Source organism: Osmerus mordax, chromosome 7, assembly GCF_038355195.1.
Source record: "Osmerus mordax isolate fOsmMor3 chromosome 7, fOsmMor3.pri, whole genome shotgun sequence".
Lineage (NCBI taxonomy): Eukaryota > Metazoa > Chordata > Actinopteri > Osmeriformes > Osmeridae > Osmerus > Osmerus mordax.
Genome location: NC_090056.1, coordinates 12,915,693 through 12,932,713, shown reverse-complemented (window position 1 = coordinate 12,932,713; position 17,021 = coordinate 12,915,693). Strand labels below are relative to the sequence as shown.

The 17,021-nt window shown below is 45.0% G+C and overlaps 2 protein-coding genes across 2 annotated transcripts; one reads left to right on the top strand and one right to left on the bottom strand.

Annotated features, from left to right (window-relative positions):
- Nucleotides 1–3,706: 3,706 nt before the first annotated feature.
- Nucleotides 3,707–12,869, top strand: LOC136945503 (semaphorin-3F-like). The gene is made up of 18 exons (XM_067239377.1): nucleotides 3,707–3,979; nucleotides 4,949–5,079; nucleotides 8,054–8,214; nucleotides 8,328–8,390; nucleotides 8,514–8,633; nucleotides 8,715–8,808; nucleotides 8,905–9,024; nucleotides 9,477–9,622; nucleotides 9,699–9,813; nucleotides 9,908–9,977; nucleotides 10,123–10,267; nucleotides 10,365–10,587; nucleotides 10,676–10,764; nucleotides 10,867–10,908; nucleotides 10,999–11,156; nucleotides 11,264–11,331; nucleotides 11,436–11,563; nucleotides 11,795–12,869. The coding sequence occupies exons 2-18, from the start codon at nucleotides 4,968–4,970 to the stop codon at nucleotides 12,200–12,202; spliced, it is 2,262 nt and encodes a 753-aa protein (XP_067095478.1). The 5' UTR covers nucleotides 3,707–3,979; nucleotides 4,949–4,967; the 3' UTR covers nucleotides 12,203–12,869.
- Nucleotides 12,870–12,966: 97 nt separating this feature from the next.
- LOC136945931 (actin nucleation-promoting factor WAS-like) lies at nucleotides 12,967–16,760 on the bottom strand. The gene is given in 12 exon segments (XM_067240064.1): nucleotides 12,967–13,205; nucleotides 13,335–13,446; nucleotides 13,546–13,653; nucleotides 13,655–14,067; nucleotides 14,192–14,367; nucleotides 14,610–14,793; nucleotides 14,968–15,003; nucleotides 15,113–15,148; nucleotides 15,301–15,394; nucleotides 15,526–15,612; nucleotides 15,845–15,985; nucleotides 16,591–16,760. Coding segments are annotated over 12 exon segments (1,554 nt in total). The 5' UTR covers nucleotides 16,699–16,760; the 3' UTR covers nucleotides 12,967–13,146.
- Nucleotides 16,761–17,021: the final 261 nt, after the last annotated feature.

Genomic DNA, 17,021 nt, shown 5'->3' with positions numbered 1-17,021 from the left:
CTGTATTGTAAAAGGCATACTTAAACAATCACGCAAAAACTCAACCTCTCATGCTTCTCTTTCCATAGTTGGATTCAGCTGTCATGTTATTGCAGTACCTGCTGTTTTCTGTTTAAACCACAAATGCTTTTATGTTTATGAATTAATGATGAAGGCGGTTTCTAAGTTATTGATCACAGCTAAACACGCACACCAATGGTTTCTAAGGTATTGATCACAGCAAACAAAGTGCTATTTGTTAAAGAAAATAAAGTCACTGGTAACCCAGACAGATGTTCAGCTTGTTGTTGGTTGGAAAGCTGTAAAGAATGATGTCCCTGTGGGAGTAACCTGTATGTATTCCTAATGTTAGCAGCAAAAGTAACAAGTAGCAACTACTAACTTTTGAGTTCCTTTTGCTACTTTAGTTGTACTTTAGCTATCTATGATGTCACTCTGTTTCCCTGTACTCTGACAGCCTTTCTGCAACTAAGATATAATGACAGAACAAAATAATTTCAAGCCTCTTCATCTTGGCTCTTTTGTCTTTGTTTGTTTGATGTGTGATTTGCTACTGTGATTGAAATTGAAACGTTTACTTAATGGACAATGTGGTTTGGTGTTAGGAAACGTCTATACATCCCGGTAGACAGGTGATCTGACAAGTTAATGCAGGGACCTTGAAATACCAGCTACTTGTGTGTGTGTGTGCGTGTGTGTGTGTGTGTGTCAGTGTGCTGGGTGTCGGTCTGTGTGCGAGTGGGTGCAGGAAGGCATTCCTTTTGGGTTTTGCTGTACTGTGAAACTATGGAAATAAGAAGTTGTTGAAGCTGAACTGGTGTTGACGAGAGTGAAGAAGGGAGAGGGAGAAAAAGTAGGGACTGAGTGAGAATAGAGTGCAGGCAGGAGCGTGGGAGACACTGGGGGAGAGAGAGATAGATGACTGGAGTGATTAGCCCAGCCTCCCAGCTCCTAGTGCCTGACAGATATGCACAGCAGATGGATGACTCTTATCTGAGAGATCACAGAGGGCATGGTGACTGGTTGCTCTGCATAGTCAACCAGAGGCAGGATCTCACCAGGCAGATGAAGAGGCCCACCCCCCACCATACATATGCATGGAAAACCCACCCTTGCATGCTGCGCACTCCCCAGACCAACCACCATCGTCTACTGTGTGTGTGTGTGCATGTGTGAGAGTGTGTGTCCAAGTGTCAAGCCTCTGTTAGCAGTGATGAGCGATACTGCAAATTTGCACAGCCTGACTGACTTCTAATTGAGGTTTCACATGGCGGACAGAGAAATAAACATAGAGATTGATGATCATAACACATAAAGGAGATGGAGATGAAGTGGTGTCCTGACGTACTCCTAAAAATACAAAAATAAATTAAAAACCTTTTGGACTATTATTGTCCCAAAATCACATCAGGAGAAATCCATCTTTAATGAGCAAGCGCATTAGCATACTCATCCATTCTGCTACATCCTAAAGCTAACACTAAAGTGGTGACAGATTTATCTTTCCAGAACCATACTTTCACTTATCCCTGGAGTGTTTTCACTATCCTTCATTTTCTACCGTTCTGTTATTTTGTAGAAATTATTCTTCAACAGCTGTCGATTCACCCAGCTGCATTTTATAGTGAGACAGAGTGCCAGCCTTGTCTCCTCTGCAGATGGTGGCTGGCTGGCTGGCTGGCTGGCCTGGTGGACACGTGGCGTGCTGTACTTATGCAGACAGAGCTTTCTGTTTTTCAGTGAAGAAGCTGCCGCCTTCACTGTAAAACCTGCTGTAACCTCTATTCCACTACAGAACAAGCAAGTTCCAACTGGAATGGGCGCCACGTATGCTCTGCTTTTCATGTTGAAGATGTTTTCATAGCTTGTTCTCCTTTGATATTCAATGGTGCGTGAAGTTCATGCATGTCAGATAAAGCACCTGTTTTCCTTTCTTAAACTAAGATTTTCCATTTTTTCCCTTTATGATTACAAATTATGTGCTAACGAAATCATTTCTCTTTTACACTGATACTTTAGTGTGCAGCATTATTATAATTATTTTACGACCAGTAGATCCAATGACAGGTTATTCCCCTGGGGCCAGGCCCTTGTTCTAGGAGATGCTGCTGTGATTGATGTGTCTGCAGGTCAGGGATTCTGCTAAAGGCTTTTAGTTGTCTTATAGGGATTCCTACTGCACCAGATAGAGATGAGAGCAGGAGGTCCAGACATAGACCAGCCTTGGCTTTCAGGCTTTACTGGCTCTAGACAAGACATCAACACAATGACACATAGCCTACATGTTAACATGTGTGCAAGACTACTATTCTTCCTGTGGAGAACATGTGCTTCAGTGGGGCAGAACCTCTATTCCAGTGTGAACTGTGTTGACGCTGCACTATCTCATCTGTGAGTTTAGGTCATAGTGGGCGGGTAGGCAGATAAGGCCATTGAAAGTCCTATCAGAGGTCTCAGTGACGTTGGTGGTACTTGTAAAACAGTGGGAGCTGGTCAGTGTTATGATGTCCATGGCCACTCTGAGTGGCTCACGGAAACCTAACCTCAGCACTGACTCATGACTCACTTCCTAAGTTGGAAATAGGGAAAGACATCTCCCACAGGGCAAGAAAACAAAGACTGTGTCCACTCCCAACCTGGATGTCCTCTCAACACTCTGCAGAAGAGCTGCTGAACCCCCCAATCAATGTAATGTCGATGTCCTATGCCCATGTTGTTCATATACATCTGAGGACATCTTAGTATACCACATTGGGATAAGAGTCCATCTTTGTAAGAGTATAACAATAATTTAAGCGTTAATGATGGACTTGGCTGTAACAAACGTCCTTTGACATTTCACCTTCCTGGCAGTGACTGACTCAGTCTGTTCACTGTGTTTATTTAAGTTTTATGGTGTACAAGAGCCATTCCCATGCCTTTTTTGTTCTTTATGTGCCTACTGCGTCAGCGCTTACCACAAAGCCGGTGATGAAGTGAGGGGAATGCAGTTTATTTCAAAGTTGAATAAAAGAATGGATGTCTTCTTCATGAGGTCCCCCCTCCTGGTTACTTTGGGGTCGTTGTCGTGAGCCCAAGAGTCGTCTGAGGAGGAATCTGAGGAATCTTTTACGCTTTTCTCACTCTCCTGTGGAGGTATCTCAATAGAGACATCTGTCAGGACACAGTACTGGGTCCCCATTTGGTTTGACATCTGAATTTACTTAATTTTTTACATGAGAGAGGGAGTCAGGGAGTCAGGTGGCTGAGCGGTGAGGGAATCGGGCTAGTAATCCGAAGGTTGCCAGTTCGATTCCCGGCCGTGCCAACTGACGTTGTGTCCTTGGGCAAGGCACTTCACCCTACTTGCCTCGGGGGAATGTCCCTGTACTTACTGTAAGTCGCTCTGGATAAGAGTGTCTGCTAAATGACTAAATGTAACATGAGAATCTATTGTCATGTAGAAAAAAAGTATGTTTGCCTATCTTTTTATTTTACGAAAGCAGTCAACATGTTATCATTTTACATTTACATTTAGTCATTTAGCAGACGCTCTCATTTTGTAAATGTACTTTCAATAATCATTTACTTTGTGTCATCCTGCTATAATCAGACACACCAGCATCAAGTGGGTTAATCAGCTGATAATGAGAGGGGAGGGAGGAGAGGAAGCCAGGGGCAGATAGCCAACCCAACACCTGCACTCACTTCATCCGTAGACGTTTACTGAACCAGACCCACATGAAAGGACATATGGACCTACATTTTTGTCTGTATATCAGATGGTTTGGGGCAATGAGATCAGAAGATCAAGTTTCAAATGCAACTACAATTCAATTTCTTTGAATTCGAGATGGCGGTATAGAACTTGACAAGCTGCTTTTCAATTGACACGTCTTCCAAGGGATTGTATTGTTTCTTCAGGAACTTGAGTATTAACATCCAACCTTGGAACTTCGAGGAATGTGTCTCTTTCAGTGGGTTCTAATAAAAGAAAAAGGTAGGCACTCGCCTCTCTTTAGAAACAGTTCAGCATTAGGCTACTTGCTCCGTTTATTCACCGAACGCGGGCGAAGTAATTATATTTTGCAACCGGAATCATCTCGCGCTGTCTTATAAAGTTGCTTTCACCGATAACTGTCATTAGCAGTTGGTGATCTTGATGTTTGTGAATTATCTGGGATTCAGATTTCTCTTAATGCACTGAAACGAAACCTCTACGACAATGTAATTTTCATCTTAATCTTGTTGTTCGCCTCTTGTTCAGATGATTTGAAGTTCTACAAAATCCACAACATATATTAGTTCACGAATATAAATTTAGCTTTTTCGTTACTGGATTTAGCAGCAAACTCGGATTTTGGGCACGTGGGATAAGCGCACCTTTGAGAAGAAAATTTAATGGACGTTATGGACTCAGCTTTTAGTATTCATAATTCATGCAATATCCTCTACAGCAAAGTGCAGTATACATAATGAATGCTTGGGTTAAAGGATAACAGTTTGCTACCTGCAAACACTCCTAAACTGTCAGAAATAGTTTAGGTACCCAAAGAAACAGTTTCTAGTGACTAGTTTCTAGTCATTTACTTTCTATTCAAATCCAGTGTGCAAACCTAGGTCCCAAATGGGTACCCACAGTGGGGTTTTGTATAATTGGCTTTTATACAGGTGCCCATGGTCTTAGTCAGTCTGACAGGTTTAGAAACAATTTATTTCAAAATCAGGCTCTTGAGTAGATGTTGTCTTGGTCACGATGGCTGATATTTTCTCTTCACTAGTCAGTACTTATCCAGATAGATCATCTGGAGATCTGGAGTCTCCTCTGTCTGCCTGCTCTTTATAAACAGCATGTGCTCTCTGATTTCTCTTTGTTCTGTGCGCCTCATTTTCATTACATATGCCATGTCGTTTGCAGGTTTATCTTTATCAATGTCTAATTTATGTTTACCCTTTCCTTTCTACCTAGATCTCCGTGGGCTACCTGAATGGATGTTGCCATGACAGCACCTGGGACCCTACTCCTCCTGTTGGGTTTGAGTGTTTGCAGTACCACAGGCCTCCAGCACTCTGCTCCACGGGTACGCCTGGCCTTCAAAGGTAAGCCACTGACACATGTGGCTCATCTGTCAGCTGGAATCATCTTAACAGCCCAGTGTGCTTCTATTGTTATCCTTTTAGTCAGTGTTTTTTTTTTTGCTGTAGCTAAATAGTGAGCACCCATAAGCACTCTAGGAAGCTAGTGTGACTAGAAACAAATACATGCACACACACACACACACACACACACATATACACACACACAGCTTATGTTTCCTCTTTATATGTATCTAAAGAGTGTAGTTCCTGGCCACTGTTAAACAGCAAACAAAAGGTGGATGTGTTGGGCAGGGGTGCTTCACAATGCCCTCCACGAGGGACTTGACCCCCACAACCATTGCTCTACAGTAATGTAGAGCATATGTTTATATGGTAAGATGTTGTAAACTAAAGAATAATAAAGAAAATACAGGATAATCAGAACAAAATATTCTATAAAGGAACAATTTAGAAATGTGAAGGCAAGCTGGAACAAAAATAATACTATTATTTCGACAATTATTTAAATGTGGGATCTTCCCATTCTGCCTCCTCCTAGTGTCATTAGCGGTAATTGTACTGGATCCTCTTGCAAATACCTGGATGATGGCTTAGATCAAAACGGTGCTGAATGATTATAGTTATTCTCCGTGTACTAGTCACTCCCCCAGTCACAGATGTGTGAACACCTCAGCATACACACATGCACACTCCCATGACTCAATGTAATACCTGTGGTTATTGAAGATTGGAACTTGCGGTATGAATCAGGCACTTTGGAATGTCCTTCTTCCATAGTTAAACATGAGACCTGAGGACAGGTACAGGTCCTTTTCTGTCATCCCAGAGGAAACATTTGAATGTCTCAATTTAGTCGAACACATTATCTGATGCACATGAACAGGGTCAGTTTTAACTAGCAATCTTATACATATCTAGCAAGAAGGAGAAAATTAAGGTTGGTTACTGATGGGAAGAGAAGGGTAAAGTTACCTTGATATCTTGTGACTATGAGGTTAATAGTTAGTACACCCCTCTAATCACATCTTTTTGTGTGAACAGTAGTCTAGGTATTACAATAAGCATTAAGATTAGGGTCAAGGGTCAGGAGCAAAACATTGTGACACTACATTCAGACAAAATACAGCATCAACAACCTCAGGTACAGTACAGATACACCAAATCCTGTAGAGTTGGGTTCAGGATGGCTGAACATATTCTTCAACTACAACCCTCGTTCCGGTTTGCACATGGTCATGTATAGAAGAACAGTTGATTGGCTCTTAGGATTGTTATAATTGGACCAGAGGGAACTAGACTAGAGTGACATTATGCTGAAAAGTTGGTGTTTAGAGTGTCTCATTAAAATCAAATGAACTTGTCGCACAAAAATATAGCTGATATTGGTGGTCAAACACTGCCAGTCCTCAATCACAATGATCCAGTCCTCGTTTCCAAGAAGGGGCGGAACCTTGGACTTGCTCCCCTGCTCTCTGTTTTCTGCCATTCCAAGGATTAATTGTTCATTGTTTGGGACAGGGACACTCTTTGTTCCAAAGGCGCCTGTGGATGAGGGTTTTTGGGGAGGGGAAGAGGGTCATGTGACACTCATGAAAATGCCTGTGGCCCCTGCCTAATCACGAGAGTGAGTGGGTGAGAGAGAAAGAGAGAGACTGGACCATACAGGTGATCACAGTAGATAAGGAGCTGTGTCTGTGTCCTACATCCGTTAACTGTTTTAGACATATCAATATCTGAACCATTTTCTTCCTGGCATAATGACATGACACTGCTGTACTGATGCTGAGGGAAGGTAGTACTGTGTTTATCAGACACTTCCAACACATTGTTGTTGAGGTGGATGATGGGAGCATGACGATGGGTGGAGTGTTGCTAATTTTAGCTTCTGCCTTGAGTCCACTTTGCCCTACCGGGGCCTTGTTATCCTGTGTTTACCTCTGAGCAACAGAACCGGACCTTGCCCAGCCTCTCAAGACCCCATCCCTCTCTGGCCGGAGATCCGATTCTGCTGCTTATTTTAGCAGGCACATTGACTGCATCCTGTTAACAGTATCCACCAAACGGTTCACAGAAACAGTCACCTTAGGAGAAGATAACAAGTACTTTGATGTAAATAAAGATGTTTCTTCTCCAGCCAGTCTCAGGTCTGTGTCCATATGTGAAAGCTTGTTATTCACAAGCCTGTGCCAACTGCCATGAGTCAGACATTCTACAATATGTCCAATATGGAGGTACCATGTGGAATGAATGTAGAGTTGGACACAAGGCGGAAGGTTTTGTTAATATTTAGCCAAATGAATAGGCAAGTGGTTGTGTTTGTGGCCTGTGTGTCATGAAGCAATAGATCCAAAACTGAAGAGGCTAAATGAGTGACTGACTAAAACTGTCACTTCCAGAGAGCATCTCACAGTCAGCTGAGAACTTCCCTGTGTTTAATATGAACAAACAGACAACACTTTGAAATGCAGTGTGAAACCATGGAGGGTCAACCTTCACTGAACAAGATCTAGCCTAATCAGATATAAACGTTGCGTTTTAGAACCTTTTGACACAGTATCCACCTTTTATAATGTTTTTCTCTATGTGAATTCAACCTAGTGTGTGTCCTAAGGGACTTGCATTAAGACTCCATCTCCATTCTCCATGCAATGCCATAAAGTCAATCAGAGGGTTTGAACTATAAAATATTAAGGTCTTAAAAGCGTGTCTCCTGGTGGAAAATGGTCTGAGAAAAGTTAAATTTAGCCATTGACATAGATATTTGTTGGTCTGGGAGAGGCAAGTTCAGCCAAGTATGAAATTAAGCATTTTTACAAGGAAGCTGACCACATTTCCCTGTAGATACCAGACAGGAAGAACAACAGTTCCCCCTGCTGATGAGAAAGATGTACTGAAGATCTCAATTGCTACATTCAGCTCAAATATTTCACAACTAAAATGTTTTCATTTGTGTCTGTGTGTGCATCCCTCCCAGAACTTCTGGACACACGGGCAGCACGTCCCTTCTCCTTCTCCTTCAACACCAGCGACTACAGGATCCTGCACATGGACCAGGACCAAGGCCGTCTCTACCTGGGCAGCCGGGAGTACCTGGTGGCTCTGGACATGCACAATGTCAACAAGGAGCCCCTCATAGTACGACCAACACATACTCTACCATCAGATGTACAGGCTGACACAACATTCACGATGCAGGGTGTCAAGTATAAAGGCCTCTATCAACAGTGACTTTGTGTTTCGTCCTGCAGATCCATTGGCCAGCTTCTGCCAAGAGAAAGGGCGAGTGTCAGATGACGGGAAAAGGAAGACAGGTAGGAAGTCTCTGCCTGGCAGCTGAGATTGACAGAATGTTCTGTTCTCATAATGCTTGTCTGACAAAAGGATGAGGCCTTCATCCATTAACTGTCTCTCTTCCTTCTGCCTGTACATGGCAGGGTGAGTGTGCCAACTTTGTGCGTTTGATAGAACCGTGGAACCGCACCCACCTGTACACCTGTGGGACAGGAGCATATCAGCCCATCTGCACCTTCATCAACCGAGGCTGGAAGGCTGAGGTGAGGACACACCTGTCCAAATATAGTCCATAACCAAAGCTGCTTCAATTAACTGATCCTTTCTCAACTTTTTCATTGTAGGACTACGTATTCAGGCTGGTTCCTGGGTATGTGGACTCAGGGAAAGGCAAATGTTCCTATGACCCCAACCAGGAGAATATTGCCTCTCTGATCAGTATGTTTTACTTTGTACTCTTTGTCATCTTCAAATCCTTAAACTCACTGTATTGTTGAACGTCCTCACCCCTGTCTCTTTCTGTCCCTGTCAAAGATGGAAATCTGTATGCTGGGGTGCATGTTGACTTCATGGGCACAGATGCAGCCCTGTTCAGGACCATGGGGGGGAGACCAGCAGTCAGGACAGAGCAGTATGACTCCAGATGGCTGAATGGTGAGTTACTGTACTGCCACTCTGGTAGCATGGTACCAACGAAAGCATATTTTGTCACCTCACTTTATGTCTTTACATTTACATTTAGTCATTTAGCAGACGCTCTTATCCAGAGGGACTTACAGTAAGTACAGGGACATTCCCCCCGAGGCAAGTAGGGTGAAGTGCCTTACCCAAGGACACAACGTCAATTGATACGGCCGGGAATCGAACTGGCAACCTTCAGATTACTAGACCGACTCCCTCACCGCTCAGCCATCTGACTCCCCATCTGTCTTTCTCTTTCTCTCACTCATACTTTTTCTCCTCCCTCTGTCTATCTTCCTCACTTTACCCCCCTCCTCCCACCCTCTCCCCCCCTCTCTCTCTCTCTCTCTCTCTCTCTCTCTCTCTCTCTCTCTCTCTCTCTCTCTCTCTCTCTCTCTCTCTCTCTCTCTCTCTCTCTCTTTCAGAGCCTGTGTTCGTCCAGATCCACCAGATCAAGGACAGTGCAGAGAGGAATGATGACAAGCTCTACTTCTTTTTCCGTGAGAAGAGCCTAGACTCCAGTGGAGGGGCGAGCCCCAGTGTTCTGGCCAGGGTGGGGCGCGTGTGTCTGGTGAGACCTCACACCCTCACACTCACAGTCTACATGAAGCTGGTCATCAGTTAAGGACTTTGGATTTTGTTTCCAGAATGATGAGGGTGGCCAGAAGTCCCTAGTCAACAAGTGGACCACCTTTCTGAAAGCACGCCTTGTCTGCTCTGTGATTGGAGAGGATGGAGTGGAGACCTTATTCGATGAATTGAGTAAGGGACCTCTGTAAGATGTTGACTACAGCACTGTTTCCCTTATTTAGTTGATATCAGGACAGCACTTACCTGTTTGTCTCCATTCTTCTAGGGGATGTGTTTATCCAGCCTTCTCAAGATGAGCGGAATCCTGTGGTGTATGGCCTCTTTACCACGGCTGGGTAAGGTCTGAATGTAGGCCACCTGTCTCCATTTCATGTTCTTCATACATCTGTGCCGGACTAACTCTGATCTGAGTGCTGCTTCTGTTCTTGCCTCTCCTGTGTTCTCACTCGTGTATCATGGACCTGTTGCTGTCTCCCCCAGCTCGGTGTTCAAGGGCTCTGCAGTCTGTGTGTACTCGATGGCTGACATCCGCAATGTCTTCAACGGACCATTCTCTCACAAACATGGACACAATTATCAATGGACAGCCTATACTGGCAAGATCCCCTACCCTCGACCCGGGACAGTAAGTTGCAGTCTCACAACAGTTTAACCTTTCCTCTCCCCCCTCTTTCTATTCTCTCTTCATTTACTGACTCCTACTCTCCCTCTCCGGTCCCAAGTGTCCAGGAGGAACGTTTACCCCTGGCCTTCGTTCCTCTAAAGATTTCTCTGACGAGGCAGTCAACTTCATCCGAGCCCACCCCCTCATGTACCATCCTGTCTACCCAGTCCATCGGCGTCCTCTGGTGGTTCGTACTGGGGTGGACTACCGCTTCACTGCCCTGGTGGTGGATCAGGTGGATGCTGTGGATGGCCGTTACGAGGTGCTGTTCCTGGGAACAGGTGAGAGACCGGCACAGGGCTTTTTTTTTATGAGCATGAGTCAAGGAATGTAGAGGTGAAAATAAACGATTGGCATTCTACACTTCAGATCGTGGTACTGTCCAGAAAATCATAGTGTTGCCCAAGGACCCAAGCACCAGGGAGGAGCTGACTCTGGAGGAGGTTGAGGTTTTCAGGGTAAGCCAGGGTATTTATTATGTTTTCCATACACTCCTACAATGTCATTGTAATTGGTACTCTTGTGATTTAAAGATGAGAAAACAATACATTTGATTACAGACACACGCTCCAGTCAAAACTATGAAGATATCTTCCAAACGGGTGAGATTCATTTTTATTGTCTTCATTAGTCATGAAACGCTACTGATTCCCACAAAAACTTGATCTCTTGTTTTACTTTTGTCTCCATAGCAACAGCTATATGTATCCTCAGAGGCAGGCCTGACCCAGGTATCCTTACACCGCTGTGGTGTGTACGGTAAGGCCTGCTCTGACTGCTGCCTGGCCAGGGACCCCTACTGTGCCTGGGACGGGGAGACCTGCTCAGCCTTCACCCCCTCCACTAAGAGGTCAGGACCACCAGGAACACCATTAGACACACACCACAGTATGGTGTTAAAACCCCTAAGCTGTTGCTCAAAGTTGCTCAAAGGTTTGTCCATTCCCTGTCCTTCAGGAGGAGCAGAAGGCAGGATGTGAAACACGGCGATCCACTGAGACAGTGCAGAGGATTCAATGCTAAAGGTTTGGCAAGCTCTGTTTGAACGGCATGTCGGTAAACACGTGTGCACAAGATTCTAGAAACTCATAGTTGTTCCGCCCCCTCCTTCCTGCCCTCCTTCCTGCAGTGGAGAGGCGCCTGAGGGAGACAGTGCAGTTTGGGGTGGAGGGGAGCAGCACGTTCCTGGAGTGTCAGCCTCGCTCGCCCCAGGCCACAGTCAAGTGGCTCTTCCAGAGAGAAGGCAGGAGGAAAGTGGTGAGGAGAGCAAGACTACAACAGAGGGATTGTTTGAATACAAATGTTTCTTCTGTGCCCTGGTGGCTCACCGGACTAATGCGTGCACCATGTAGGCCAAGGCCTGCCTCACCGTGGCGGCCTCCCCACTCCTGTCCTCTCCAAACACAGTATCTCTGGCATACCTAAATAATAAAGGCAGAAATGCCACCAAAAATATATATTTACTGACGGTCTCTCTCCTCCTTTCAGCTCAACCGGGATGGAGTCCTGAAGACCAATCAGGGAATCCTGCTTAAGTCTCTCACCCGATCAGATGGCGGCCTGTACCACTGCCTGGCCACCGAGAACAACTTCAAACACACGGTGGCACGCGTTGCTCTACGCATTCTGGACCGAGACATCGTGGTGGCCCTCACCTCCCCTGACGACGAGCTCAGCACCAATGCTGCCCCAGCGAGCAGGAGCCAGGACCAGCAGCAGCCCCGCCGCCCTCCCGCCCCCGAGCCCGAGCCGCTGTTCACAGACCCCTCCCAGCCTGAGATCAGGCTCATCCACCAGTACTGCCAGTCCTACTGGGAGCAGCTGGGCCTTCAGACGCAGCAGCCCAAACGCACCAGCCGGAGACACACAGAGAGTCAGGAGCTGGAGCCTGAGTAGACACCTGGCTCCACCGGACACTGACACCAGACAAGAGTCATCTCCCTTGATACAGTGACATGTGACTCTCACACCACAAACAGTTATCTCAATATAGAGATGTAATATATTGAATGTGTACATATCATATGGTCATGACAGACCCATGCTTTATGAATGTATGGTAATATAATAATATCAAAAAAAGATATTCCTGTTGCATGCTTTACTTGGTTTGCAAATTTGTACATTTTGATGTTTGATGGTTGCTTAGCCATGGTATAGATAATAATATTTGTATCCATTCAAACTGACTAATGCCTTTGGAAATTGTCATTGCTGTGACTTGTCCCTCCTACATGTTTTGTGACCAGTGTTTGTTTATATGAGTATACCGTAATCTCAGTATTCCTTCAGTTATGCACTTTGATGGATGATGGTGGTGGTTTTAGAGATTGAATCTGCACACAACAGATTCAAGTTAAAATGAACAAGTTATATTCCAGCACAATTGTGATAGACACAAACATGTTAAATACATATTTATAAATGGGAAAATTAACCTTTTGAATAGGAAAGGCAAGACAGGTAGGTGTAAGTAACTCTTGTAACCAGACACCCTTCACCACAAACTGCAATGTGTTGTTCTACATTACACTGGAATTGTTGAAACTCCTAATAAAGAGTTCCTTCCTTCCTTACATGTCCATTTATTGAGATTGCAGTTGATATCCATCTATTTTAGTGAAGTGATGTTTGGAGTAAAATAACCACAAAAACAGATGGACAGTTTTCTACATATTTATTATCGTTCATGAACATTCAGTTGAAAACATTTTACCATAAGTCATGAAATGATGCTCCTTTCATACAGTTTAGAAATGGGAGAGATTATTACAGTAGACCCTGACCAACCAGTAAGACAGTAGGTGGTGAAATCAACAGGACACAGCTTCGGGAGGCAGCTAGTCATCCCATTCATCATCCTCGTCATCGTCAAATCCACCATCATCTTCATCTTCATCTAAGAGATGAGGGAGGGACAAATGTCATTCAGTTATTGCTTTAGATTTATAAAGGCAGCTTATTCCTTCATTATGTTCTGTGTATGAGAGCAGAGGGAGCTTGCTAGGAGCCTGGAGGGCAGGTTTACCTGAGGAGTGGATGACTTTGCTTCTTTTTTGCATGACCATCATCAAAGCTCCAACGATGCCCTCATCAGAATCAGACTGAGCAGGTGAAGGGAGATCAGGACTCTCAGTTACCTACGATTCAAACACACACACAAACACACAAACAGAATATTAAAACCACACTTAAGTCCACACAAGAAATTTTACGGTTTGCAAGTTTAATTTACTGACATTTTTTAGCTTCTTTCCCAGGCGTATCTGGTTCAACAGATCCCCTCTTCCCTCACCCCCACCTCCCCCATCGGATGTAGGAGGAGGAGGTTTGAGAGTCCCACAGGGTGGAGGAGGAGGAGGGAAGTCTGAAATGTGTGCTGGGGGAGGAGGGGGGGGGAGGAGGAGGGGGAGGAGGGGCAGGTCCTCCTCTGTGGGGTGTGGAGGCTGGAGGAGCAGCCATGGAGCGATGGGTCCCGGGGGGAGGTGGAGGAGGGCTGTGGGAGTAGGACACGGAGGGTGGAGGCGGCGGGAGACCAGCCCGAGCTGAAGGGGGTGGTGGTGGCAGGCCGGTGCGTGAGGGAGGGGGCTGAGCGGGCGCTCCACGCTGTGGCTGGCCTGGGAGAGGAGGCAGGGGGCCAGAGCGACTCCGTGAGGGAGGCGGAGCACAGGCACTGCCAGGAGCAGGGGGGGAGGAGTAAGAAGAGACCCCAGGCACTGGAGGGAGAGGACCCTGCCTACTGGGGGGCGGAGGATGACGATCTAATCCATGGGGAAAAAGAGAAAAATGAGAGGTAAATTCCCCATCAAAAATCAAGGGGCGCAAATTGTAAAAATATTCGAATCACCGAACTGTGTTGAAGTGTGGTGAAGACAGGATGAGCACCTTTGTTCATGGCCTTCTTGACTGCCTCCATGCCTCCTGACTGCTCAATGACGTTCTGGATGAGTTGGGATGTCTCCTCGTCCTTCAGCTCCTCCTCACTGATGCCAGCGCTGGACAGCAGCTTCTTCAGGTCAGGGTCCAGGTTGTTGGGGTCCCAGCCCACATGACTCACATGTCTGTACACAGGAAGAGAGGAGAGACGGAATAAAGCAGTCACACACCAGACAAAATGAATATGTCCAACTAGCTGTAACATGATACAGTATGCCGATCAAACATATGTATGTAAATATGCAGTATTACTGTATATTATGTACAACACATATCATATAATACAATAAAATGTTATGGAACGGAAAAGAGGAAAATTCAGTTCTTTCTGCTACAATGCTGTGCTACGTTAAGAAAATGTCCTCACGTGAACCCACTGGGCGCTCCAATATCAGCTTTGGAAAACTTGCTCCCTTTTTTCTTGCTTTTCTTTTCCTTTTTGCTTTTGCCTAAGCTGAAGACAGATGGAGGGGAAGCCACCGAGCGGTAGCGCGAGGCCTGAATGTCTGGGTTCTGGATGTCTATGGTGGCCATGGAGGTACTCACAGGCCCTGGTAGGACACAATCAGGACACATGAGCTATCTTGGCTCTGTTGGAAGAATCACCTTTCCCCTTAAACACCTTTTGGTAAGACTTTAAGTGAAAAATATATGAATATGTTGTCTGATGTCTTTGATCAAACACAGTTCAACAAATACAGAAGCACTAAAGGAGGTATTCTCACCTTTGCCAGGTGGCCGTGGAGGTAGAGATCCCCTGTCTGCAGCACAACCAGTCGTGAAGAGCAGAGAAAGATTTGACAAAAAATGTTTGCAGTTCAAAACAAATACATACTGGACCTATTTACTTGACACAGCAGTCAGTCCTACCATTTGAAGCTAGGGGTCGTTGTTTCTTTTCTGAAGCTGCAGGTGGAAGAGGTTATGATGTGAGAAGAAAATGTTTTGTGGTTCCCATCATCTTCAAGGAACCATCAATATTGTTAAGCTCTTAGTGGTAAATGCAGAACTAAAAGTGAAAAACAAAAGTACAAAATATAAACTATTGTGAAACTGACCTTGACGGTCCCTTTGGCTGATCTTTTCTTCCACTGCATTTTGAAAGTTTTCAGCTTCTTGGACATTTGCAAAGTTCAGCCCGACTTGACAATTCTGCATTGTGAAGATGACAATGAAATACAGTGTATAGGAAACTGCTGACTCAAGTAAATGTTATTAAGCATAGCCTACATATGACCAAGACCTAATGTCAACACAGATTGATAAAGAGTGAGTATGCTTACATCACCGGCAAAAGAGTGGAAGAAAGGTCGAGGGCAGAAGTAAGACATTTGGGCATAGACCTCCTGCTCCCATATCAGTTTACCTGCCTGAAAAAACAATAACTGTATAAACACGTTGGAAGATTTTCAAGGTCAAACTTCCTAGTTCTCTGCTTGTCAACAATAGGGAGCTATCATGTGAGTCTCTATAATCAGTACCAAACCAGGGCTGAATTCTAGACTAAGATGTTCTCTTAAGCTCTCAGGACCACATCAGTCAGCTAATACCCCCCCCCCCCCCCCCACACACACACACACACACCCCTGTGCTGTCATGTACCTTCACATCAAATAGACGTATGAAGTAGGAGCGTTGGGGGTTGTCCTTGATGAAGCAGGCCACACCAGTGTGCTGCAGACTCCAGAAGGTTGGACTGTGTGGCAGGGCCATGAACAGCTGGACCACAGCAGTGGCCAGAGACTACACACACGCACAGACAAACACACATACGGTGAGCCCTTGGCTCCCATAGCATACCACACTTCTGCCATTGTGTTTTGAAAAACCCTAAAACCCACCAAGTCTCTATGTCAGAAACCAGCCAGGAAGTTGAAGTAGCGAGCATTTCACTGACACAAGGCTCACAAAAGGAAATGGGTTCTACCATCATTTCCTGTCACTGTCACAGATAACTAGCATAATTCGAGGTCTACTAGTACAGATGCCCTACTAACTATTATATACACTTGAATTGAATTAATCTGCTTGTGTTATATAAAATAACTGAAAATAAGATTGTGGCTTGAATGATACTTATTTAAATGCACATGCTGAAGTAATGGCAGAGCCACGCCATACATTTATCAGTATAGTATCACGCCAAAACTAAGCCACACACATACACACGCTATATCAGTATCAAGCCAACACTAATCCACACACATACACACGCTATATCAGCATCAAGCCAATACTAAGCCACACACATACACAATCACACATCCAGACATACACACAATCACACATCCAGACATACTCACAAACACACATAGAAACACAAAGGCATTGCCCAGGTCAAAACTTACAGCACACCTTCTTCCCGTTAAGTCTTCCAACCTTTCATTCTCCAAAGGGCTGAGCAGAGTGCTGTGTCTGCTCCCCTGCTGAAGCTTGGCCTTGGAGCCCCGACTCATAGCTCTCTCTGAGGAGTTCTCTTTGGTGTGACGGAGCTGCTCACACAGCAGGCTGTACTATATTAGAGACTGGTTCAATAGCAGGCTGAGGGAGGATCTCTTCACAGTGTGCTCTGATGTGCTACAGGCACACAAGAGCAGGAAACGGACAACCACACATTTTTTCTTACCTCACCATTTTCTTTTCACTCAAATGCTGATCACAGTTGAATGTGTTACTTCCATTTTCAGGGCTAACTTGTTCCTTCAGTTTGTTTCCTCATTCCTTTTCTAATGTGACCTGGTTAAATTCAGTTTAAAGAGAGTAGTCTCTGGAGGAACAA

Bases quoted from the DNA above. Each gene is read 5' to 3' on its own strand.
- LOC136945503 (XM_067239377.1), top strand. From the start codon at position 4,968: ATGGATGTTGCCATGACAGCACCTGGGACCCTACTCCTCCTGTTGGGT. The intron at 8,391-8,513 runs GTAGGAAGTCTC...TGTACATGGCAG, and splicing joins TGACGGGAAAAGGAAGACAG to GGTGAGTGTGCCAACTTTGT. The intron at 10,909-10,998 runs GTGAGATTCATT...TTGTCTCCATAG, and splicing joins TGAAGATATCTTCCAAACGG to CAACAGCTATATGTATCCTC.